Source organism: Grammomys surdaster, unplaced genomic scaffold (genome assembly GCF_004785775.1).
Source record: "Grammomys surdaster isolate TR1022 unplaced genomic scaffold, NIH_TR_1.0 262, whole genome shotgun sequence".
Lineage (NCBI taxonomy): Eukaryota > Metazoa > Chordata > Mammalia > Rodentia > Muridae > Grammomys > Grammomys surdaster.
The window spans coordinates 4658337-4683989 of NW_021604703.1; the positions used below are offsets into that span (position 1 = coordinate 4658337).

The 25653-nt window shown below is 48.6% G+C and overlaps 3 protein-coding genes across 9 annotated transcripts in view; 1 reads left to right on the top strand and 2 right to left on the bottom strand.

Moving 5' to 3' along the window:
* Positions 1-427: 427 nt before the first annotated feature.
* Hnrnpab (heterogeneous nuclear ribonucleoprotein A/B) lies at positions 428-10711 on the top strand. Of its 3 annotated transcripts, none has more exons than XM_028776005.1 (7): positions 428-597; positions 678-924; positions 1669-1837; positions 2614-2772; positions 2911-3042; positions 4534-4636; positions 5695-6304. In XM_028776005.1, the coding sequence occupies exons 2-7, from the start codon at positions 701-703 to the stop codon at positions 5763-5765; spliced, it is 858 nt and encodes a 285-aa protein (XP_028631838.1). In that variant the 5' UTR covers positions 428-597; positions 678-700; the 3' UTR covers positions 5766-6304. The 3 variants fall into 3 exon arrangements, with proteins under 3 accessions (XP_028631838.1, XP_028631836.1, XP_028631835.1); XM_028776003.1 differs by lacking the exons at positions 428-597; positions 5695-6304 and adding exons at positions 5315-5455; positions 10425-10711 and having other exon boundaries at positions 686-924; XM_028776002.1 differs by lacking the exon at positions 428-597 and adding an exon at positions 5315-5455 and having other exon boundaries at positions 686-924.
* Phykpl (5-phosphohydroxy-L-lysine phospho-lyase) lies at positions 2937-21040 on the bottom strand. 5 transcript variants are annotated; one of them, XM_028776000.1, is made up of 14 exons: positions 20920-21040; positions 20167-20285; positions 19031-19190; positions 15528-15602; positions 14904-14991; positions 14712-14828; positions 13281-13363; positions 12825-13050; positions 8535-8689; positions 8212-8301; positions 7393-7523; positions 6574-6627; positions 4366-4434; positions 2937-3255 (listed from the first exon to the last, which is right to left on the bottom strand). In XM_028776000.1, exons 1-14 carry the CDS (start codon positions 20976-20978, stop codon positions 3182-3184), a joined length of 1500 nt encoding a protein of 499 aa, XP_028631833.1. In that variant the 5' UTR covers positions 20979-21040; the 3' UTR covers positions 2937-3181. The 5 variants fall into 5 exon arrangements, 3 of the variants coding, with proteins under 3 accessions (XP_028631833.1, XP_028631832.1, XP_028631834.1); XR_003712435.1 differs by lacking the exon at positions 2937-3255 and adding an exon at positions 4956-6066 and having other exon boundaries at positions 4358-4434; XM_028775999.1 differs by lacking the exon at positions 20920-21040 and having other exon boundaries at positions 20167-20385.
* Positions 21041-24574: 3534 nt separating this feature from the next.
* Positions 24575-25653, bottom strand: part of Col23a1 (collagen type XXIII alpha 1 chain) — a 289877-nt gene continuing 288798 nt past the window's right edge. The window contains exon 29 of the mRNA XM_028775894.1: positions 24575-25612. Coding sequence (XP_028631727.1) covers positions 25610-25612 — 3 coding nt within the window. The 3' untranslated portion in view covers positions 24575-25609. The remainder of the gene's footprint in view (positions 25613-25653) is intronic.

Sequence of the window (25653 nt, forward strand, 5' to 3'; positions counted from 1 at the left end):
CAGGCCGCGCTGAAAGCCTCGGATGACCCGAGCACTCAGTGTCTCGGAGTCAAGAGCTACTTCCTCCGGCGGACTTAGATTTAGGGACTTCCTCCGGCTCATTCTCTTTTGGGAGGCCGGGGTTACTAATGTAGGACGGGATGTGAGGAGGGGATGACAGACTGCCGAGTACCCCCAGTTTCTGGGGACACTAGACGTGCCCGCCCGGTGACCGGAACCGTAGACAGTTCTCCGTCTCTCGCGCGTTCTAAAATGAGGACAAAGCCCGCCCGGATCTAGAGCGCGCGCGCAGCAACAGCCAATAAAATGCCAGGACAATGGTGAGTGGCGGTTCACTTTAACCAATGAGAGGATTCGTTGTTACGAGGTCGAGCCCGGCTCCGGCATTATAAAGAGCTCCACGAGTTGGCATTGTCAGGCGGTGGCACCGCGCGGGACGGAGTTAAGGTCTTCCTTATCCACAGTGTACGGCGGCGGCCGAACGGAGCGACAGAGTCCGTGGACGCGGACGAGCCCTCGGGGGTGCGAGCGTGACCGCGGCCAAGCCCGCGTCGCCTTCTGCGGCGAGTAGGGCCTCGCGGCGTCATCGGCGGCGAGGTGAGCGGCCGGGCCGCGGGCGGTGGGCGGGAGCTCGGGGAGTGCCGCGGGCCCTGACGCGCTGTCGCCGCTCGTTGCAGAAGCCGCTGCGGCCTGGCCGACCATGTCGGACGCGGCTGAGGAGCAGCCCATGGAGACGACGGGCGCCACCGAGAACGGACACGAGGCCGCCCCCGAAGGCGAGGCCTCCGTCGAGCCCAGCGCCGGGGCAGCGGCCCCCGCGGCTCCAGCCGGGTCTGGGGGCGGGACCACGGCCGCCCCGAGCGGGAACCAGAACGGAGCCGAGGGCGACCAGATAAACGCCAGCAAGAACGAGGAGGACGCAGGGTAGGTGCGGCCCCGGGCCGCGGGGCCGCCGCCTTTGTTCCGGGGCAGTCTTTTGTTGGCGCCACGCGGCGGGGGGAGGGGCGGACGGCCCGCGGAGCAGTGCCTGGCGCGCTTGCCGGCGGGTCCGGGCGCGGTTACGCGCCTTGGAGTTTGCAGGAGTTTGCGGGATCGACTTTGAGGCCGACCCGGGCTGCTTGCGGGGTGCTTAGGCTACAGCGGGCCTCGGGGCGGGCGGCCCCGGAAGAGGAAAAGCGGCGGATCGCGAATCGGGCGGCGAGGGCTGCGTCTGTGCTGCGTGGGTGGAGTTGGCGCGCAGCGGGCCGGGCCTAGCCAGCCTCGGGTCGAGGGGCGGAGTCCCAGTCTGAACCCTGGGGCGGTCTTGGCACCAGGAAACCCAGAGTTCCTTGGGACAGGTACTTGGGAGGCGGGGAGCTCGAGTAGATTCATGAGTGCAGATCACGCTGATTTAAACTTGTGAGGGGTCGTGGGTCCCGTTCTTCAACATGTTCTTTTCCCATACATACAGTGTGCGGCTATACAATCTCGGTCAGCTGTGAGTTCCCAGTTGAGTCGAGATTGCAGAGCAACACAAGGCTTAATTTGAAAGGGGGCACCATCTCAGACTGGTATATGGGACTGTGTGGCTTCATAAGCCCTTCCCCAGCTAGGAAGAGTGTCAGAATTTCTGTTTAAAATTATTTTCAGCTTCTAAGATTTGTGGTCGTTCGTGTCTCTCACTTTCAGAAAAATGTTCGTTGGTGGTCTGAGCTGGGATACCAGCAAAAAAGATTTAAAGGATTATTTTACTAAGTTTGGAGAGGTTGTTGACTGTACAATAAAAATGGATCCCAACACTGGACGATCAAGAGGGTTTGGGTTTATTCTCTTCAAAGATTCTTCCAGTGTGGAGAAGGTAAGCTGGGTATTTAGCAGCGATCTCTACTAGGATTCTGAATCCTAAGGAACTCATGCACTGCAGTGTTGACATGATTGCCAGAAGCCAGCTTAGATTCCTGTTCTGAGTTAGTACAGATGGAGTGAGTGATTCTGGAGGATTACAGTTCGTACTGTTAAAGGCTTACTGAGAGTCCTCCAGGAGGGTAGTGAGCCGGACAGGAGCCAGTGCTGCTCTCAGCCTTCCCTTACTACCTTGTATGTGCCTATTCACGGGCTTGACGTGCTCAGTGTTTTACTGTGGGGATTAAAAGTCTGACTGAGCCAGGCAGTGGTGGCACACGCCTTTAATCCCAGCACTTGGGAGGCAGAGGCAGGCGGATTTCTGAGTTCGAGGCTAGCCTGGTCTACAGAGTGAGTTCCAGGACAGCCAGGGCTACACAGAGAAACCTTGTCTCTAAAGGCCCCCCCCCCAAAAAAAAAAAGTCTGAGATTGCTATAAGGATAGGGTTTTTTTGTGACGGTTCCTGCATTTATAGGGTAGAGTGAGGATTTCAGCAGTAGATGATCTTGTTCTTTGTCACTGCTACTTTATAGAAAGGAGGTGGATTAAGAAAGAATGCAGAGCATGTCAAAAGGCTGGGATATAGGTGTTCAATGGTCATCTTTATGGGAGGTTTGGAGAACATTGGGTTGAGAACTCCATTTGGCTTAGCTCCAGAGAATTTTAAATCAAGCCCATTTGGTGTATACTTTTGTGTTGTTTAGAACCTGACACATTTCTGTTTTACACAGGTCTTAGATCAGAAGGAGCATAGGCTGGATGGTCGTGTCATTGACCCTAAAAAGGCTATGGCTATGAAGAAGGATCCTGTGAAGAAAATCTTTGTGGGAGGTCTAAACCCTGAAGCCACAGAGGAAAAGATCAGAGAATACTTCGGCCAATTTGGGGAGGTGAGTGTGTCTTGTTTCTTCCTGGTCTTTGTTGGACTTGCCTGATACAGTATTAGTGGGGTGTTCTCACCTTTCAGATTTCTTTTCTTAGATTCATAACCTGTTTTGGGGTATCAGGAACTTTGTATGTTTTTACAGATTGAGGCCATTGAACTTCCAATAGATCCCAAGTTGAACAAAAGACGGGGTTTTGTTTTTATTACATTTAAAGAGGAAGACCCTGTGAAGAAAGTTCTGGAGAAAAAATTCCATACTGTCAGTGGAAGCAAGGTAGGTGTCAAAACTGTCTTGCTCTTGGACGTACAGATTAGGTTAGACTATTTGTGAATCCTTCTAGGTCAGTAAGACCTTATGTTTCTCTACAGCACACAATGCTGACTAAAATAGATGGTCTGGCCTTTAAGAAGTGCTAGGCTGGAAACAGCTGGCTCAGTGGCTGGGTCTTCAGGAGAATCCTGGTCCATTCCAAACACCCACAACAACCTATAACCACACATTTCAAGGGATCTGATGCTCTTTAGTGGCTTCTGTAGGCACAGTATACTGTATTGTACTTACAAGAATCATTAATAAAAAGTAAAACTGGTATATAGGAGGCAAAGAGGACGCTTGGCTTCTGTGAATAGAGCTGTTAACTAGATTCTCTGGTTTCTGATTTAGTGTTAGAGGTTATGTTAGTGTTATGAGATTTAGTGTTAGGGGTTACAAGACTTTTAATGGTCTTAATAGAAGTTTTCTGGAACTTAATTAGGTTTCCATCTATACTGATTAGTTTTTCTTGCTTCAGAGGAAGCTTTGCTACTGTAGTCAATCTTACTGCAAAGACATTATGCAGACAAAGACATTAAAAGCGCTCCCTGGGATCCTGATAACTGCAAATGTGGAGTCATGTTTAGTGGAGTGGTATGTTAGTGTAGTAATAAATTTCAAGTTGATTAGGATTGAAGGTGTGGCTGGCTGTGGCTGAGTGTAGCTTACTGGAGAACTGGAGTGGCAGCCTGGTGAAGTAGGGTGGGGCTCCAGAAAGATTCTTTCCCGTTCTCATTGGGAGTTTTAAAAAGCTTGGGTAGGGGATTAAATAAAGCATGCAGTTGGCTGGGGCATTTTTAGTTATTCTAGTGAACAATGACTTCTTTTTTTGTGTGCTCTAATGTGAAGTAGTAGGAAGAGCCTTGAGCTTCCTTCTATGGTAGTGAAAACTGCTGATGGACCTTAGAAGTAAATACTCAAATTACTCAGTGTCTTTAATTCAGATAAAATAGAAAGCATAGCTTGATAGGGAGGCACAGTTTAATCTTCATACCGCTGACCTAGCTGCCCTCAACTTGAAGAGTTCTGCCTGTTTCTACCTCCCAGTGAGATGAGATTAAAGACATGTGCTATGTCCAGCTCTTTTTTTTACCCTTTTTTTTTAAAAAATGGGAGTATGTCAGGACTGTCTTTAAAGCATACCATTCTTTGAAGCATGTACACCCTGGAAGTTTTCAGGCATAAAAAAGTTTGACTGGGTCTTGTTTGGATTTAGAAATAAAGCCTATCTCAATAATTGACCAATAGTAGCAGCAGTATGTCTTCCAATGAAGCCTTACATACTTGTTGTATCTGTAAGGTGGGTGTTGTCGTGCTGTCCTGTTACGGGTATTTGAGTAGGACGAGATTCTTCTGGAAAAAGAAGAGTAAAATCTTTAGTGCCCTCCTGCCCACTATTCCAGCCCTGAGCTTGTCCCATAGGACTTGACCCAGTGTCCTCTTGACTTTTAGTGTGAAATCAAGGTTGCCCAGCCCAAAGAGGTGTATCAGCAACAGCAGTATGGCTCTGGGGGCAGAGGAAATCGCAATCGAGGGAACCGAGGCAGTGGTGGAGGTAAGTGGGAGCTGGATGAAGACTTTGCCTGCCTGAAGAGCTTTCTGTGCCTGTCTTGGGGATTGCCTTTTGGTGCCGTGAAGGGTGGGGTGGGCGGGCTGGGTGTGAAGTGGGATTGGAATGGTTTTCCTGGGTGGAGGCTGTGTGCTTGTGCTGCTATGGCTCGTGGCTTCACGGAATGAAAGAGCCTTATCTTTCTCACTGGTGCAGCTTGGGGGCCCCAGGCCAATGGGACATTTGCATTGCACTGGGAGAATGGTGGGGACACAGTAGGTTATGCTTAGCTTTGTGGCTGTCCTGAGTCTTGGTACACACATACCTGTGGGCAGAAAGGCAAAGCTGTGCCAGGCGCTTAGCTCAGCTCCTTCTATCCCAGGCCCCTCTAACTCCAAAGCCTGAACTGCATCTTTTCAAGGCAAAGCTGCCAAGGGAGGGTGGAGGTGATCAGAGGGTGATTTGAGTGTAAGCGTCCTGTATTCACAAGTGAAGTTAACTGGCATCCTGGCCCTCCTGGATTACAAGGCTGGGCCTAGGGCCCTCTGTACCAGAACAGTAGCCTCTTGGCTTCTGAGTTGCCATAGTAATAACCCCGCCACCCAAAGGGCAGGATTTCCTCCATCCTAGCTCCTGCGTGTGCTAAATGGTCCATGGGCCCCTGTGCCCTGCTCCCCCCCACAGGTCAGAGTCAGAGTTGGAATCAGGGCTACGGCAACTACTGGAACCAGGGCTACGGCTACCAGCAGGGCTACGGGCCGGGCTATGGCGGCTACGACTACTCGCCCTATGGCTATTACGGCTACGGCCCCGGCTACGACTACAGTAAGTAGGAGAGGGAGGCCCTATCTACTTCCTCCTAGGGGAGGCAGGTTAGGTAGTGCAGGGGCCACTGGCAGCAGGGGCTTTGGAGTCAGACAGGCCTGGCACAGGCACTGGAGCTCTCAGTAAGGTGTAAAGCTGGTGTTGCTGTGCAGGGTTAAATTCTGAGGATGTGTGGCAAGCGCCTGGCACTGGGTAAATGTACAGTTAAGTAGTAGCCACAACGTTGTTCTTATTCCTAGGTCAGGGTAGTACAAATTACGGGAAGAGCCAGCGACGTGGTGGTCATCAGAATAACTACAAGCCATACTGAGAGGCAGCAGGAGCGGCCGAGTGACGACCGCACACGCTTTGTTTGGACGCGGAGTGAACACAATTATGTACCAAATTTAACTTGGCAAACTTTTATGGCCTGTCCCATGTGCATCTTATTTAAAATTTCCCCCGGAAATCACTCTCCTGTTAACTATTCCAGAGCTCTAGTTGTTGTAGGCAGCGTGTGGCGTCTCAGAGGCCAGAGCGGCATTAGGGGGCCGATTTTATTACCAGGTTACCCTGTTCTAGATTGGAGGGTCTGCTTCCTGCTGCCGCTCTGCAGCCTGGACCTGTGGACCCTGGTTGTAAAGAGTAAACTGTATCTTAGGAAACCAGTGTCACCTTTTTCACCTTTTAATTTTATATTATTTGTGTCATACATTTCCAGTAATGGAAGTGTTAATTTTACTGTACTTTTTGGTACCTTTTGGGAATCTAATGTATTGTAAGGTATTTTACACGTGTCCTGATTTTGCCACGACCTGGATATTGAAGCTATCCAAGCTTTTGAAATAAAAATTAAAAACAAAACCCCAAGCCTGGGAGTGTGGGATGCTCTGTGAGACCTTGCCCAGTGTTAGAGATGACCAGGTGTTCTGGGACTAGGGTCTCCTGTAGCAGAGGTCTTTAGCTGTTTTCCCACCTAATCTTTTTCAGCTACCCTTTTGTGCCCATTGTTGCCATAGCTAGAGAACATCTTGCCATGTGTTATATGTGCTCCTCATCCTTAGTTTCAATCTAACAAATCAAATGCAAGTTGAAATTTTGGAGATTGGCTGGTGGAGGTGGGGCCAAGTCTGGCTTACCTGGAAGGCGCTTGATCCTCAGTGTTTCACAGCTTCTTACTTTTTCTTCCATGTCTGGAAAAATGATGACAGATCTGCCCTACATGGTTCTCCATTGTCTGCTTTCGGTTTCTAAGATGCTTGGGGTGGTTTAGAGATTGGGCTTATGTCCCATCATTTCCCTAACACAGATGGTCCCATTTGTAAGCCCAGAAGCAAGATACCTCTCACTCATGTTCTGTACACATAGAATCCTTTTAAGAGCTGTATCAATTCCAGACATCCACTAGGGATTGGGCTAATAAGCAGGAATAGGAAAGGTTCCTTGCTAGCCGTTTTTTTGTCTGTTGGGATCTGAGCTTTGTATAACTACTTTGGTGTATAGTCATTTTTAGTTCAGTAGTTTTCTTAAATAAATTGAGGGAGACCTCGGGCTGCTCTTGACCTTGAGTGATTTAAAGGCCATCTTAGCCACTCACACATGTGAGAGTGCCCCCTATCTTGAAGATAAAATGAAGCTCCTGTCACTAAGTTTCTTTTGGGTTTTGAGACAGGGTTTCTTTGTTTGACAGCCTTGGCTGTCTTGCATCTTTATAGACCAGATTGTGATTGAGGATGTGTGCCACTGCTGCTGGGCTGAACACAAAGGCATCTTATCTTGAACATGTGATCTCTCCCCATTCCACCTACCAAATTTTGGATCATAGGTGGGGATGCTCATGTCTAGTCAGTGCAGGTAGGTAATGATTACAAATTACAAAGGCCACGCTTTTTGTTTGAGCTTTCTGATCTAATGGATACTTGGTATCCATTGGATCTAATGGATTCTTGCAGGTTTACCTGTTAGAATGTCATCCAGCTTTGCTACCACATGTTGTGCATTGTCAAGGCTGAAGCACATTGGAGGCTTGAACTTGAGGATATTCCTCCCAGGACCATCCGTGCTCAGTAAAATGTAGTTTTCCTTTAGCCTGCAAGAACAAGATACTTAGACAGGCCTTGTCCTCTGTCCTGTAACTCTCTGAAGCTGACCTTGAACAGGCACCCACCTTACCTTACCTCTGGCCAATTAACTGTTCCTCACCCGAGGTACATGGTTAATATGTTGAGCTTACCACTGTTTATGTGGCTCTGGTTTCCCTGGAACTTGATCTATATAGACCAGGTTGGCCTTGAACTCTGAGATTGACTTGCTGTTGCCGTCTAAATGCTGGGATTAAAGGCATCACTATGCCTACCCAGTTCCACATTATCACTAAGTAGCCCAGGTACTGGTGACCCAGGGGTATGAAATGATTATTGTCCTTTTGAATTCCCAGTTTTTATCCTAGAGAAAGGCCAAACCCAGGAGACTACCCAGCCCTGCTTAGGGTAACTAATTGGAGCACTAGCCCTGGCCCTGACTTCTAAATTACCTCACAATTTACAATCTTTGATCCTCACTGGAATGGATAAGCTAGCTGGCTGATGCCAGTTACTATTGAGTAGGTAAATGAACATATTTTACTAAGTGAATAAACTCCAGGAGGTTTCATGGTTGGAGTAGGTTCAGTAGAAGGGGTGGGTGTTTGAGGTTGGCTTGAGGCTCATTGCTCTAGGCCATGCAGGGACTCAATGCTTCCCATTCTGGGAAAGCAACTTAATTTCAAGAGAAAGTACCTGGAGACCAAATATTCCGCCTCTTCAGTTGCTGGTGTCCTCAGGGTCTCATCTTTGATCAGATCCACACCAATGAAGAGTCCAGTGCCCCTGAAGGAGGTAACATCTTTATAGCCGTGGTCCTTGCCTTCTGCCCTCACCTTAGCCACCCCAGTTTACCCTGGAGGGCAGTGGTCTTGGTGTGTGTGTGTGGATTGGAGATCTTCAAATCCTAGTTCCTTTTAGAGGATGGATGTAGACATTTTTTTATCCATGGCAGGGAAGTTGAGACAATGTTGTGGCAGGTATTTTGATTAGTGTGCTTGTTGCCCCCAGAACCTTACCTGACATCTCCAATGATAGGATGCTTGGCTTTCTGCTGGCTGAGATGCTTCATAAGGAATCTGCCCACATTAGTGGCATGAGCCTGGAGCTGTTCTGTTTTCAAGACATCTAGGACTGCTAGCCCCACAGCACAGGATACTGGGTTGCCACCAAACTAAACCAGGAGATAACAATGTCAGATGCTCTGCCAATAGACCAGGATTCCATGGGATTATCATAAGACAACTGGTTAGGCCACAGGCCCTCCAAGCTTTCACAATTGGGGCTTTCTTAAACTGGTCTCTCTCTACTTGGGGGTAGTGGTGCTCTGCTTGTCTTCCTGGGTCTTCAAACCAGGCCAGGTAGAAGAGGTAAGATGCCTAGAGAGAATTGGTCTACCCCTGTCTCCTTGCCTCTGACACACCCCCACACAAATCTTTTGATAATCTAAATAAGCTGAAATGCTTTGGGGATTTGGCTCAAGCCTCTGCCTACCAGGCAGTGTTGGCACATGCCTTTAATACCAGCACTCAGGAGAGGCTTTTGGATCTCTGATTTTGAGGCCAGCCTGGTCTACAAATTAAATTCCAGAATGACAGCCAAGGCTACACAGAAAACCCGTCTTAAAAAGGGGAAAGAAGTAGGCCCTAGTGCCAAGCATTTAATAGCAACATTCAAGAGGCAGAGGCAGGTCCACATAAGTCTAGGTCAAACAGTTCTGTTGTGAGACCCTGTTTCAAAAAGTGTGTGTGCATATGTTCATATGGGTGCAGAGATGAGAGGTCAACCTAACCTTGAATGTGGATGTTAACGAGAGACATCATCTTGGTTTTGGGGACAGTCTCTCACTGGTACCTGGGGCAGACCACTTAAACTATACTGTCTATCTGGCAAGCCTAGGAATCCAGTCACTGCCTTCCTAGTTCTGAGATTACAGGCCTGTGCCACAAAGCCTGGCCTTTTATATGGGTTCTTGGTCCTCATGTTTGCAGAGTGAACTGCTTTATGAACTATCTTGTCCTTTATGAGTTTGATTTTGTCTGTGTGTGTAATTGTGTGTAAGGAAGGAGAACAAGATAAAAGCTAATGAGTGTAGCTTAGTGGCAGAGTATTTGGGCTCTAGCACTGCCCTTACCTATTAAGATGTCTTTTTTTGTGGTTCTGGAATCAAACCAAGGCCTTGTACATGCTAAACGTGCTTTACTACTGAGCTACACTTTGAGCCCACAGACAACACTGTAGACAGATAAATATAAACATTCCCATACATTGGACAGGATGTTCATTGCCCTGTAGGTATTTAAGGTAGTAAGATTGCTGTTTTTACATAGGATTTTTTATCTTTTGAGATTAAGCAGTGATTCCTTAAAGTATAAGCAACAATCACATTCCCCCCCCCAAAAAAAAATTTGACAAATTAGATCATCTAAAATGTATTTTTTACTTTTATTTTTTTGAAGTAGGATTTTACTAGAGATCAAGCAGTCCTCCTACCTCAGCCTCCTGACTGCTGGAATTAAAGGTATACACCATCGTAGCTGGTTTCATATAAAATCAATGGCCAGGGAGCTCAGTAAGTAAGAGCCATGCAAGCCTGATGAGTTTGATCCCTGGAATTAAAGTAAAAAGCCAAATGTGTAGCATGGTGGTGCATCCCAGAACTTGGAGGCAGAAGCAGGAGGATCTCTCTTGAGTTTGAAGGTAGCCTGGTCTACATAGTAAGTTCTAACATAGATCTGTCTCAAAAAGAGATGATTGACAGTTAATGTTTGTGTGGTTTCTCACAAATATATAAAGGAAATAAAGACTGCTGCCAACTGGCTAAACATATTCACAGCATACACTATTGGCAGGACACTAACCTTGCCTAAATATGTGTGCTCAAATGGGTATCTCCCTCTTCTACACAGAAACAGACAGACAAACAGGCATGCATATACATAGAAATTTCCACAAGCACTAGCAACTAAAGAATGGAAAAAAGACATACACCATCATTTCACAGAAGAGGGAACACGTGGACAGTAAACTGGAAGAGGACTGTGAAGAAGCTAAGCTTTGTCTACAAGCCCGAAGCCCAGAGTTTCACCTGTGAAACCCACATTGATGGAAGGAAAGAACTGATTCCTGCAAGTTACTGTCTTTCAGGTACACAACAAAGTACATAAAATAAATCTATTAAAACTATAAAAATCAAGAGATGCTTCACAAATCTGAATTTGGGGAACAGTGTATCAAAACCGCATGGATCACTATTTTCTATCTCCCTTGACTGACAAAAACTTAAGTGCTGATGAGGAGCTGAGTGTGAAGGTGCATTCCTGTAATCCAGGTGCTCAGCTGGGACAGGGAGATTGCCATCAAGTCAGATGGATTATGTATTTAATACCAGGCCAGCTAGGACTTCACAGTAAGAGTCTATCACAAAACAAATGCCAAACAGTACTACTACTGGTGATCTGTTTTGACCTGTGAACTTCAGGAAAAGTGTCATTATTTTCTAAAACTGAGTATGGACACCCTCTGGCCCAGCAGTTCCACCTCTGGGTTAATTTGTAACTGATTTTTCTCACATGGAGAACAGACCGTTAAGAATTCTTATAGTAGTGGTGTTCACAAGACATAAAAGACAGCTTCAGAGCACATTGATAACTATGAGCCAAGTGTGTTACAAAGCAGGGGAAATGAGAGTGACAATATAAAATGTCAGGTGAAAACTAACCCACAGAATCACCAGAGTTAACATGCATTATGAGAGAGCTCAAGTAAAGCAAAAAAAGCAACTAGAACAGGCAACATGGGTTCAGAGTTACCCATCAAGGGACAAACACCAGGATAGATGCAAGGTAGAGTCAGGAGCCTAATCTTACTGAGGTGAGAGCTTCTCATAAGTTTAAATAAACAGAGCCAGTGAGGTAGCTTATGGGATTAAAGTACCTGTTGCCAAACCTGGTGGACTGAGTTAGATCCCCAGAAGGAACCAATGACCCCTGATCTCTACACATGAGTAACCACACGTGAACTCATATACAAATAAATATAAAAACCTTAACAAAAATAACAAGTACCCAGCTAACTAGAGGAGGACTATTCAAAGATGGCCAGGCCCCATTGGGTGGGTCATCTGCCTTCCAGGTAACAAACCTTTTTCTGTAGCTGGATAATTACTGCTCACCCACAGACTTTGCTCCTGACTTCTCTTGTCTCTTCTACTTGTCCCTAAACCCTGTGTCCACTTCCTGCCTGGAATGTCCCTTCTGCTCTCATAGTGGACCATGACATGCCATGTCTACTCAGCTAGATTCTTTAGTGTTTCCCTGACATTAAAGCCACCCATGGCAGAGGCTGTCACTTAAGCACAGAGTAAATAAAGTCTGCTGAAAGCACCAGATGAGCCTACACTTCCTTTGCTCAGTGACCCTCATTGCCTGTCTGACATCTTTCCAAATGCCTACTTCCTTAAAAGTTCAAATGGCTTTTTATGGAAGTCATGATGACTACCCCAACTCCTTTCCTGCTCTTGTCCAGATAAATCTCCTACTCCATTTGTTCCTCTATACTGACCGCCAGGAAAGTTTCCACATGGTACTTCAGACCTCATCTCTCTGAGAAGGAAATCTTGGTAGTCAGAGTAGCTCAGTGGTAGAGTGGTTGTGTAATGCTGATAGCCAAGGAACACATCCTTTGTATAGTTTCTATTTCTGTGATGTAAGGAGGCTCTGGCCAAGAGTCTGCGCCTATTCTCATCCCTCATCTGCTGTTTCAGCATCACTAAGCTGGGTGTGTGTCAGCTTCTGTTAGAGAAAGCCCTTGGCTTCTGCTCCAGGGTCAGGGAACCATCTTTCCTCCATGACATGGTGTGAACCTTGTATATCCTAGGGTGACCAAGACTTCACTCCTCACTAAGGTTCTTAAGCTTTCTGTTATAGGAAGGGAGCTTCTGCTGGAAGGAAAGGGTTCTTGTATCCTATGTGTTTTATACAACCTTATCTGTGACTCATTTGGACTAATTAATTTTGAAAAATGTTTTACAGTATTAAAAAGAAAATCTGACCTGGGCCAGGTGAGATAGCATACACCTTTAATTGTAGCGCTTGAGAGGCAGAGGTAGGTGAATCTCTGAGTTTGAGGCCAGCCTAGTCTACATAGTGAGTTCCAGGCTAGTCAGGGCTACACAGTGATTGTGTCTGTCTCTCTCACATACAAAACAAACTTGCCCTAACTTCAGCTTCCTGGAGGATGGTATGCTGGGTATAGCAGTAGCCTAGACGCCTTCACTAACAGAGCCCCTGTCCTGCAACTTTACTCACCGTATTGAAGTATTCTACACCGGTAGCTTCAAATGCCCTTGATACAGCTTGGGTAGTGGCCATGCAGGCAACAGGGTGACCATTGCCGATGGACTTTCCCATGGTGACAATGTCGGGGACAAAGTCTTCTCCCTCCAGCTGGAAGGCCCAAAAGTGCTTGCCTACTCGGCCAAAACCAACCTGGATCTCGTCTGCCACAAAGAGCCCTCCAGCTCTGTGTACAAGCCTGTGGAGGACAGATGGTCAGCAGGGCTTTGGTGAGAGGTGACCAGAGCTGGGAAGCTGAGTCCTCACCTTGGGCATACGGTTGGCCTTCTCTGGGCCATTATTTCTTTAAGGGTTTTGTTTCAGAAACTTCTGGCAGGCAGGCTGGGCTGTAGTTGGAATTTGGAATTGACCTCAGGAAACCCAGTTGCAGCCTGCCCTCCCTTGGGCAGAGCCTGCCCGTTTACTCACTCTGCCACCTGGGAGAAGTAGCCAGCAGGGGGAATGATCTGTCCACTCACACTGGGCAGAGACTCAGCGAAGAAGGCTGCGATCTGTGAATGAGGCAGAGTTCAATATGCCTTGCTGACATTGGCAGTGCCCCTTCCTTTGAGTGCCATGCCATATCTAAGGGTGTGCATCACCCTCTTGATGCCTCTGTCCCCGTGTACTTGGACTTGCTCCAGTCAACTAAGGTCACGTACGCACCCGCCCCCACCTTATAAACCTTATCTCCCCTGTCCCCATGTGGTAACTTAGTTTCACCCTCCCTAGAACAAAAATGTGGCTCTATCCTTACCTACACCTTCCTTTAACATGCCTTGCAGACACCCATTGTCTCATGGCTGTCACATCTCATGAGCAGTAGTCCTTGGCTACTGCTGATGCTGTCTTATGGGATTCCTTTTTCTGTTTTTCATATTGCCTTCAGGAGGATGCTTCAATTCACACATGGATGTCATATTTGTCTAGCTTAAAACTCTTTACCCATGTATGGTTTCCCCACCGTGTTTCCTCTTGGGTCTTTTTTGGAGGCTTCTCTGGCACATTGGACAGCTAACAATGGGAAATTGCTTTTATATTTACTTATCTTTTGTTTTTTTCAAGATAGGGTTTCTCTGTATAGCCTTGGCTATATTGAACTCACTCTGTAGACCAGGCTGCCCTTGAATTTAGAGATCTGCTGCTTAAGTCTGCCTCCCAAGTGCTGGAATTAAAGGCATGCTTCACTATGCCAATCTTGAGAAATTTGTTATTTAGAAGTGTCTGTGGAGCATTAAAGACCCTCAGCTGGTTCTGCTAATTTCTCCTTTCCCATGTTTACTGGTTACTGCCTGAGTCTTAGAAAACCCAGTTGCTAGCACTGTGGGGAGGCAGAGAGGCCTTGGTCTCGAAGGGTATACACTACAGTCTGCCTCCACAGAATCCCCATAGACTACCTTGGAAAGGCAGCACCAGTCCCTGTCTCTAGGTTTCCCCAGTAAAATACATCCGTCATGCAGCAAAAGAGTGAGAGAGCAGCCAGTCCTCGGGTCTCCTTACCTTCCTTGTCTATCTGTCTCTGCCTCCTGAGAGCTGGGATTTAAGGCGGGTACTACCCACGCCAGGCTTCCTGCCTTTTGACTTTTTAAAAAATTCTGGGGCTGGAGAGATGGCTCAGTGGTTAAGAGCACTGGTTGCTCTTTCAAAGAGCCTGAATTCAATATCTAGCACCCACATGATGGCTCACAACCATGTATAACTTTAGTCCCTGGGGATTCAACATTCTCTTCTAGCCCCTGTGGTGCACAGACATACATGTAGGCAAAATACTCATACACAAAAAATACTGAAATAACTAAAAAAATTTAAAGTTATTTTGTATAGAGTTTCACTAAGTTGCTCAGGCCAAGGTGTGGTTACCTTCCTGCCCTTCTCTTGTGCACTTCGGATGAGATGCTTCACCTCGCTAGCATAGGCCTCTGCTGGATTGGGGTGGTCCTCCCGGTAAGGGCCCCGGTAGGTGTCTGGGAGAGGAGCCTGTAGGGAGAGACTACCATGTCATCCAGGCTTGGGGGTGGAAACTGAGCTGTTGTTGATGGTGGGTGTACATACCACATGGACCCATTCCTTCTGGCCATCCAGATTCCGGAACTTGTAGGGACTGATGTCGATCAAGGAGCTCAGGTGACCATGATAAGCACTAGGGAGAAGGAGGATATGGGCGTAGGCCCCAGTAAATGGTGGCATTTGCTTCTGGCTCAGCCCTAACCACTCTACCATTTTTTAATACAAAACACATGGAAAGCCAATCTTTTTGGCTCAGGTACTAAGCTCTTGAGCTGAGGATGAGTGCAGCCTTGGAACGGCTTCCTGAAGGCCACATACTGGCATGTAACAGTTGTAGTCATCTGACCACTCTAGGTTCAGTTTTCTGCTCTGTGAAGTAGGGGCATAGGGTTATAATACATCTTAAATCTTAACTCATTTCTAATGCCCTTTGGTCTCTGGCTTAGTCAGCTGAATCTCCAAGTGCTGATTTGACTCTCTTAGAAGGGTGAGCAGTAGACAAGGCCTCCAGAGAGGTGTCATTGGAGTCAGGTTTTCATTTCTTACTGGCTTCCAGTGTCCCTGCATCATTCTCTTCTCACTTACAGGCCCAATGTCAGAGCCTCACTGACTCCTAACAGGCCTGTGGAGCCTAGGTTCTGGAGAAGCAGGTCAGTGAGTTGTACTTACTGGTCTAATACCACCACATCCTGGTGTCCTGTGTACTGGCGAGCTAGTCTCAAGGCCAGGTCGTTGGCTTCTGACCTATGACAGAAAATATGGGCATGGTTCAGAAGACTCAAGCACTTCCCATGGATTAGGAACCCTTCCAGCATCGAGAGCATCCTTAGGATGCCATTCCCTTGGCAGACATCCACTGGCTTCTGTGCATCAGGACCAGGGTGAAAACAGAAGGTGCCCTCTAAAAACTTGCATTTGGATGCATCTATCTTCTTCTTCTTCTTTTTTTTTTTTTTGGTTTTTCAAGACAGGGTTTCTCTGTGTAGTCCTGGCTGTCCTGGAACTCACTCTGTAGACCAGGCTGGCTTCGAACTCAGAAATCTGCCTGCCTTTGCGTCTCCAAGTGCTGGGATCAAAGGTGTGCGCCACCACTGCCCAACTTCATTTTGTTTTCAAGACAGGGTTTCTCTGTGTAGCTCTCTGGCTGTCCTGGAATTCACTCTGTAGCCTAGGCTGGCCTTGAACTCAGAGATCCACCTGCTTCTGCCTCCCAAGTGCTGGAATTAAAGGTGTGAGTCACCACCAGAGCCTGATAGTGAAGCCAAACAGTAAAGATAGAGTGCTCATTTCTGTAAGTGCCAACACTGGGCATAGGGTGTGAAGGAGACCCAAGTGAGGCTCCATGTAGGTAACAGTGTGATGGGGTAAGCTGTGTTCTCCTAAAACTATGTTGAAGCCCTAACTCACAGTACCTCAGAATGAACTGTGTGTGGTTTTGCTTGGAGAGAAGCCCTTTAAACAGGTTAGTTTAAAGGAGGCACCTGGGGCAAGTCTCAACCCAATGTGATTGATGTATATATGAGAAATGACCTGGATTCCCAGAGATATGGGGTGGGAGGGGAGAGCATCTGCATAGACCCTGTGAGCTGGGTGGAAGGGCAGTTCTGCACTAGGTAAGGAGCAAGGCCTCAGGTCACAGACCCTTCTGAAACCATGGTTATGGACCTTTAGTTTTCAGAACTTTGCGAAAATACATTTTTTTTCTTTCTTTCTTTCTTTCTTTCTTTTTTTTTTGTTTTGAGACAGAATCTCTCTATATAGCCATGGGCTGTCCTGGAACTCACTGTCTGACCAGGCTGGCCTCAAACTTACAGAGATCTTCTGCCTCTGCCTTTCAAGTGCTGGGATTAAAGGCAAACACCACCATTCTTGGCCTGAAAAAATACATTTCTATCAACGCTTTGTTATGGCTGCCCTAGCCTTCATTACAGTGGGGCCAGTGATAGGTCTGTAAAGAGGTAATACTTGCCCTAAATCCCAAGGAAGATTCTAGGATTCTGGAACAGACCACACAGGTTCTGTTCCGTTTGGTATGCAACCAGGGCAAGGAAGCCAGGAAGCTGGGGAAGACATGCAGAGCCATGCTCCAGGGGCCGAGGGGAGCCTGGATTATCTCCTCAGCAGCAGCACACAAAGCCAAAAAAAGGATGAAGCAGAGAAAGTACATGACTTTGCCCTCATTTTAGGAGTCTGCTTCTAAAGGACATGAGGTGGGAGTGAGGAAGCCCTGAGGCTGCCTGGTTGAGAGCCATGGGGATGAGCTAAGAGATTCTGGGGGCAGATTAGGTAGGAGTGTGTGTGTGTGTGTGTGTGTGTGTGTGTGTGTGTGTGTGTGTGTGTGTTCCAAGCACACACAGGTAAGATAGTATGTGGATGGTGTATGTGTGTGGGAGAGCACACATGTATTTTGCCTGTGTGTGTGCTTGGTGCCCATGAAGATGAGCACAGATGAGATCACACAGGGGAAAACAGGAGTGGGACCTGCCCTACAGAGCAGAGGAGAGACAGGCCTGGGGACCTGCCCAGCAGAGCAGGGGTCAGGGGCTGGCAGCTGGTAAACACTAGAGCCTGGAGGCAAGAAAGAGGAAAAAGCATCTGCGTGGAGAATGACAGCTCTGTCAAAAATGATGAGCAACACGTAAGGGAGCGGAGAGGTTACAGGACTTCGTAAAGTCACTGGAATCTACACAGAAGGAACTTGCTGGAGGGAGGCAGCAGGAACCGCCTTTCCTGTGCCCAGTTCCCTGTTCTTTACAAGAGGTTCCAGTCTAGGCTCTTCTGTCTTCTAACCTGCTCTCCTCTTCCTCCCCTCCCTCACTGTTTAATACTGTGGTATTGGGGATGGAAAAGCCTTTGCACACTAGGCAAGGGCTCCTACCAAGTTGGTTTGTTTCCTTATTTGAAGAAGATAAATTCTACTTTGAAGTTCTTCAGGAGACTGAAGACTAAGTGGCAGTGGCACCTGAGATTGTTACTGCAACCCAAGTGCTACTTGTTGGAATGCTCTTTCAGACGTGACGGCCATCCTCTGGGTTCTGTCATCACTGCACTCCCCATGCACACACCCAACATTTGCCACTCTTGCTCTCCCATCCTGTAGCACCGCCTTCCTGATTAAAGCCCTTCACTGGGGTCCAGGGACTGAAGAACACTGGCTGCTCTTCTACCGGACCTGTTTTCAGCTCCCACATGTCAGCCCACAACTGTCCATAACTGCAGTTCCAGGAGATCCAAAACCACCTTCTGGCTTCCCCTGGCATCAGATATGCACATGATGATAGATACACATGCAGATAAACACACTCAGAAAAGATACACAGGAAACATCAGGACTAGGACAAACAGAACCAACCCTCACCCCCAGTGCTCTGTAGCTTTCTAGTGTTTCATTGTTTTTGTTTTCTGAGACAGGGTCTCTCTATGTAGCTCTGGCTGTCCTGAAACTAACTCACTCTGTAGACCAGGCTGGCTTTGAACTCACAGAGACCACCCGCCTATGCTGGAATTAAAAGTGTCTGCCACCACTGCCTGGCCTCTAGTGGTCTGAAGATAAAAACAGCTTCTCCCGCTTGACAGCAGCCCTGGATCCTTTCCCAGGGTCTGCTCACTCTTTCGCCAACATTCCTTGCCCCTTTATGCCACAGGACCTTTGCCCAGGCTATGCCAGGGTGGTGACTAACCTTGACAAGGATACTTTCCCCAGAGTGACAGTACCCTTCCTTCCTTCCTTCCTTCCTTCCTTCCTTCTTTCCTTCCTTCCATCTCCTCTGGCTACCTCTTCAGGAGCTCCTAGCATCTTCATAGAGGTGCAGTAAAGTTAGGTCCCTGCTGCTTCTAAGACCTCATTATTTAGTATTCTTGCTTCAGAAAAGGACACTTGCACAATTTTACATTCTCTGAGGAATCACTTGATGCCCTGTAAGCTTGCTGAGCCACCTGAGGGCTGAGTCCACAAGGAATAGATAAACCCATTACTTCACCAAGTCCCAACGTGCCTACAAAGGAAGAAATGGGAGCCAATAGAAAAAGCTCCGGGGTCTACCACCCAGCAGCTCAGGAGCTCGCCCTGAAGTTGGCTCCACTCCCCCGGCAGCTTCTCTATACTGCACCCACGTGGATGATTCTCTTCTTTGAACTTCTTCTCAACGGCATGTTGTCTGCTGTTCACTTACCCAGAATTCAGGAAATAAAACACAGAAAGCTTCTTTGGCAGGGTCTCTGACAGCCTCTGGGCATAGTCCACGATGTTGTCGTGCAGATATCTGCTGTTGGTGTTGAGCACCAGGTTCTGTTCATGTGCAGCTCGAACCACAGTAGGGTGGCAGTGCCCGACTGCAAGAGGGGCATCTCCATCATATGGCCGACTTCACTCAGCCGGCCCCACCAGATCCCCCCTCAGCTCCGTCTGCAAACCCGTCCAGGGGAGATGAAGTTACTGAAGGCAAGGTGGAAAGGGGAGTTAGTGATGGGGTGGGGGCACAGCAATGACTGTGGGATGGAAGGTCTTGAGAAGAGAGTTCAGCCGAAGGAAAAGACGGTCCTGTAGAAACGCTATCTAGAAAACACACGTTTTTAGAGAGGTTTTTTGAGACTCAGCTGGAGGGGGACGGTCAGAGGGTCAGCTATGGGAGTAGCAGAGTAAGAGCTCACCATGTGCCAAGTACGGTCTAAGCAAGTTAGCAATAATTAACATACTAGCCAGAGCACCGGGTAGTGAGTCTCTACCAACCCGGCTCAGGATTAGGTCATTTCTTCTTTGAGGTCATCTCTCTGTGAAGCCCTACTTGTCCCTGAAACTTGCTATGTAGACCAGGCTGGCCGTTAACTCAAGAGATCCACCTGCCTCTGTCCCCTGAGTGCTGGGAGAGTCCTGGGTTTTAATCTTTATCTGCCTGCAATGTGCCTTCTAATGCAAAGCCTCCCTGTCCTCCAGCTGTGGTGGCCCCAGTTGGCTGAATTCATCCTTCAGTTTCCTGTTGCCCCTACAGTAGTCAATAGGGGTGAAGGCCTGTTGTCATCACCCTGCAAAGGGCCAAGATGATCATGCTACATGTGTGGTCATGGATGGGCAGACTATATGCCCAGCTTGCTGTGAGTTCCACGTGCAACTTGGACCCTGGCATGTGAACCTCTCATTCCTGCCTGGTTTAGCACAGATATGGTGTGGAGTCCTTTCAGGCTACTTCACAAAGACTAGAGTCCCCTCATGAGCATCCAATCCAGTTCTGTTCAGCTAGGCTGTCGAGTCAGATATATGGCCTCAGCCTCCTCTCCTGTCTGAGCAAGGATGGGGAGGCATCATACTGACCATGCGCCACGTTGTTGATACAGTCCAGGTACTCTCGCCCTTGCTCGTCGTACAGGTACTGCCCTTGGCCTCGGATAATCTTAACAGGATCCTCAGGAAAAAAGAGTCTGCAGGAAGAGCTGTGGGGACAGGCAAGGAATCGACAGCCCTCTCTGAAGACTGAAGGGTGAACTCCACTCATTACAGCCCCCTTCACTCCTTCCTGATTCTGGAACGGACAAAAGCTTGCAGGGCAAGGTGTAACTAACTTCCCTGCACTCCCCATTCCTGAGAACAGTACGGGGCAGAAAGTTGCTGAGAAAACTGTTTAAGCCTTGGTGGCCCTCTCAGTTTTGCTTGCACACATATCAGCTTCTCGGGTCCTGCTGAAAAAGGCTTTGGAAAAGCCTCTTGTTAGGAGCTGCATCTCAACCCTGAACATTCCTTGCCATCCCAGTGGCCCTGCTGTCCCTCGCAGTGGTGGCTAGCTCCAGTCCTAAGCTCCAACCATAAGCTCCTCTCCACGTGGCACCGAGGGTACCCCCTCACAGGCCAAGAGTAGACTTCCTCTAACTCTGTGACACGACTGCCCACCCCAGGCCAGGCCCGGTTCCTTATGCAGGTGGCTGCCAGGGGCAAAGCTCGCTCCTCGGGGCAAGGGACTCCCCGGAGTTACGGGGTGGTTTTTGGTCGCTTCTAGTAGGCTGAGAGAGGCGGGGAAGTCAGGGACTCGGGGCGGGCGCTATAAGCGCCTTCCGAGCCCACACCCGGTACCTGAGCAGCCGACGTCTCAGGTCCAGAGTGACGGCCTTGGCGCGCGTGTCCGCGGCCATGGCGCCGAGCGGTCAGTCAGTACCCAGACGCTGCGCGCTTAGCCCCGCCCTCGCCCTACGTCAGCTCTGGGTGGGGCTTCAGTGCTGGTCCCGCCCCCATGAGCTCCCGTCCCTGGCGCGCAAGCAATTTGCAAGCACGACCTCTTGTGGTTCGCGTCATCTAGGGCGGATACTCTGCGCTGATCCAGGGACGTACGTCGTCTTTCCTTCTCACTTCGGAGGTTTCCCTCCCAGGAATTTGTCCCCAGACTGCCGAGTGGAACGGGACTCTACATTGCTGCTGGGCACGCCCGAGCAGGTTGCCCTCTCTGCAATTAAAACGTGACGCCCTGTAAGGGTGAATTACTGGCACCCTGGAAGGACAGGTCTTTCCCAGCATGGCGCAGGAGAGCTAGGTGCCATTTCTGGGGCCAGACAGGGTAAACTTGGCATGTTGCTACACGAAGAGAATTTTGCAGTGGGCAGATAAGAAGAGAGTTGGGAAACTTCTGAGTCCTTCTTTAACTACTGTGCAGGAAACAGGCCCAGAAAAGAAAGGGGCTTTGCTCCAAGGTACACAATAGGCCCGCTGCAGAGGCTGGACTAAAACAAGGTTTCCTGGACTCCTAGCACACTGAATGACAAGAGACCTCTGTGGTCCCGGAGGTGGGAGAGCAGAGATAGTCCCTTCGGCGTTGAGCACTGGGAATGACTGACTGCCTTGATAAACCCTGGAACAAAGGTTTGGGGATGTCCCTCAGCGGGCTGGGGCAGTCTTCTCCGGTAGCTTGTTTCTTCTCTTCCTAGAAGACTGCAAAATGCTTACAGCACATATTAAAGAACGGCCTTATATTGTCGTGGGGTTTCTTCATTTGTTTTTATTGTGGTAAAATATACATAAAAAACAAGCCATTTTGAAGGGTACAATTCAGCGGCATTAGTACATTTTCAATGTTGCATCCTGTCACCAACATCCATCCACAGAGCCCTTCCATCTTCCCAAACTGAGTGGAGTTTCATGTTTTTAACCATAAACCCACCTAAGAGTCCATCTTTTGCTCAGAAGAGGCCTGTCCTTCCTGCCCCTGGCCCCATGCTAAACATCCTCTCTCTATATTCTGGTATCTGTCTTTTAAGGCAACACTGGGGGCCAAGAGGGCACAGGCTGAGAGGAGGAAGGGACTGAGCTAGACTTGGATGTAGTGAGGACATGTTGGTGCAAGCCTGTAATCCCAGCACCTGGGAAGCTGAGGCAGAACTGCAACTTTGGGGCCAGCCTAGGCTATGTACTGGGACCTTTTCTCAACAAGCAAGCAAACATAACCCATGCCCAACCCTTGAATCAAGAGCAGGGTTTTCTCAGCTGGCATTCACAGTGAGCAGCTTTGCCACTGGACATATCCAGTGTCCTGGATTTCAGGTGTATGCTAACCTTGACTGTCCGCTGAATGCCAGGAGTGTCCCCCAATCCTGTGACAACTTAAAGCCTCCTTTAAGGGCAGGAAATCTAGTAAGGTCGCTTCTTTCAAGCCTTGGAGCCATTAGTCCACGGGACAGTCATCTTGGTGGTTTCTTTAGTGGCTACGGAACATGGAATGGTCAAGGACTCAATAAACAGACTCCTCCCAGAATTATATGACTTATAGAGACCTGTCCTTCTTGGTAGGAAGAACCAAGGCCTCTCAGTCCTTGAGGCTCATTGGCGAGGCAGTGCATGTCCCAGCACCTCACTTGGGACCTTGAACAACTCATTCTCAGTATCCTCACTGCAGGCTGACATAGTACACTCAGATACAAGGTATAAGTCCACACGGGGGCAGCAACGTGCCAAGAATGGCCCACGGCAGCCAGCCTGCGAGGTGAAAGGGAGAACTTGCAGCTTCATCCTCTAGAAAGCTCTACTTGCTGTCCACCCAGTGTCAGGGGTCTGCCGGGCATAATCCATTCGTTGCCAACAATTCTGAAGAAAAATTAGGGGCCCTCCAAGAGCATGGAGGTCTAGCCTGTCACTCTAGCCTGGCTGTATATCCCTGAGCAGATGACTACCCACGGCGAGCCTCTGACTTCCTATATGTAAAATGGATGCAGTGACACCTACTCCTGCAGGCCCTTTCTTCGAAGGCCTGATAAGGGGATCACATGATGTTGTTCTTGGGATGAAGGAGGGGTCCTTTGCCAACTGTGGAATGTGGTGGACTCTGGGATGCTGCATCTCCAAAGCAGGCACTGACACCAGTGAGATACTTTAGTCATCTTGGTCCACTACATCTGTCTCTCCCCCACCCCGTTTCTGGTTTCCTAGTTGATCCAGTGTGGCAGAGAACATGGTCTGCTGTTTATTGCCAGCTCCTCAGGGGGACCGAGGTAGGAACTTGAAATCATCTGTGTGTGTGTGGGCCTCTGCTTAGCAAAGAATGCATGTGTACAGTCTGGGAGTGTGGCCCTCCTTGGATCTCTGCCCCTGGAGAAAGGGGGACAGAGACACTGTTGTTGTCACTCCTGTTTTTGTCTACACATAGAGAAAGAGCTTGGTTTTATCATCTATGAAAACGGACACGTTTGTTGGGCATCTTTCTCCAGGTTGCTCTAAGGACAACTTAGAGGGAGACATGGGCCCACTCTGCAGGACTGAGGTTATTACTCCGTCTTGGAGCAGACAGAGCAAGGACAGACGGCCACAGGTACTTTGGGGTGTCTGACCTGTCCTGGCTCTCCATGTATATTCCACAGAGCTGAGTCTTACTGAACCACATCTGAATGTTGAACATTTCTGTCTCATGCTACAGATGAGTGGCAGGAGGCATTACTTAAGATGCTGTAACAAGGGCTAAGATTGTAGCTTTTTTGGTTAAGTGCTTGCCTAACAGGCATAAAGTCTTTGATTCAAACTGTATAAGTCAGGCACAGTGGTGCACAACTGTAATTCCAGTACTTGGGAGTAGAGACTGGAGGGCCAGAACTTTAAGGTCATTCTGAGCTACATACATAGTGAGTTCAATGCTAGCCCGGGCTACAAGAGAGCTGGCTTGATTTTTACTTTATTTTTGAAGGCTACAATGAAATCTACTTTCCAATACTTTCTCATTTAAATGTGACATTGACATTTTCCTCATTGAGAGGTGGGTCTGCCTTCTACTTCAACTGGGGTGAACCTCTGGCTCTGGCAGGAAGTGGCAGCATGTGACTTTGGAGGCTTGGTCATATGAAGTGACATAGCTTTCTAGGAATCCTGCTGCCATGCTGTGAGGAAGCCCAGGCCATGCAGAAAAGTCACAGGTAGGTAGGTTTCATGATCACTGGGATCCTAGCTGACAGACAGATGAGGGAGAGTCCATGTGAGGACTGTTCAGGCGAACCCCTGAATCCTTAGAACTGAGAGAATGGACATTTTGAGGCAACAGATTTGGGGTGTCCTTGCTGAGCATAATAGAAGGGAATACAGAGGCTCAGTGACAGGCTGTGACTGGTCCCAGGATTCTGCTGACCTGTGAGTCCAGGTCTTGAGCTTCTATCTCCTATTCTGAACCCCAGGGAGAGCCCCTTTGCCTCTTCAGCCAGGAACCATTGGAATCAAACTCAGCCAGAGGATGACCAGGAAATCTGTAGGGACAGGCACACCAGACACACGTTTGTGGTTTATTACTCATGGCACCTTTACACGAGGAGGGATGTGAAGCTGTGGATGGAGCAGGAGCTAGGAACCTTCGATAGAGGTGTTCAAGTCCCTCCACAGACGGCAGAGGTTTCAGTCACAGGTGTTTTGCTCAGGGTTGCGGGGGGACCAGCCTTCAGGCTCCTGGTGTCTGTACCATTTACTAGGAGGCCTGTTTCTGCCAGACTGACCAGAGGTCTAGGTGGGAGACTTGGGGCCAGTGAAACACAAGTTCTGAACAGAAGGCCTGTCTCCTGGGGGATAATAAAGCTCCTTCCTGTTTCTGCTCTGGGTGAGGCGGTAAGGAGAGTGAAAGTAGCAACTAGTGGATATGGGTCTCTTCACCTTACAGTCAGGGGTCACTGGGCTGCCTGCAGCTAGCTGCACACTGAGGTGTCCACAGAGCCACGCCATTTCCCAAGATCCGAGGATACAAGCTCCTGTGTCAGGGTGGCTTCTGGAAGCCTACTGAACTTGGGTGGAGCAAGGCCCTCTTGGGGTTCTTTCCATTGCCTTCTCCCCAAGTGCTGGATTCTAGGAATCTTCGCCTGCCCTATTGAACATAGGGTCCCAGTGCAGCTGCCTACGGCACAGTCTAGAGGCAAGAGGGTACAGCAGTTGTCCAAGGGGGTGTTGTGGGGCAGTGCAGTTTCAGGGAACAGTTGTTGTAAGTCTCTGCTAATCAGGTGATTGTAAGCCCAACCTGGAGTCTGTCCAGCCTCACCTGAGCCAGGCTCACCTTCGTCCTCTTCCCTGGGAAAGCCAGGCCCTGCCGGGGGCCTTCGAACACAAGTTTCCCCAGAGCAGCCTGTTTGCATTCCTGCAGGCTTCCTGTTTGCATTCCTGCAGATTGTCCAGGGGCTGGTTGGCACACTTGCAAATCTTACAAGGCCACAGTTGGCACATCCCATAAAGAAGTTCAATATATTACTGTTTTGTTTTTACACGAGTTAAAAAACATCCAAACGGATCTGTACAGGTTGGGAGCTATGTCTGAGGATCACTGGAAAAGGAAGGAGAGATGGAAGGTGATTAGGAGCCTGG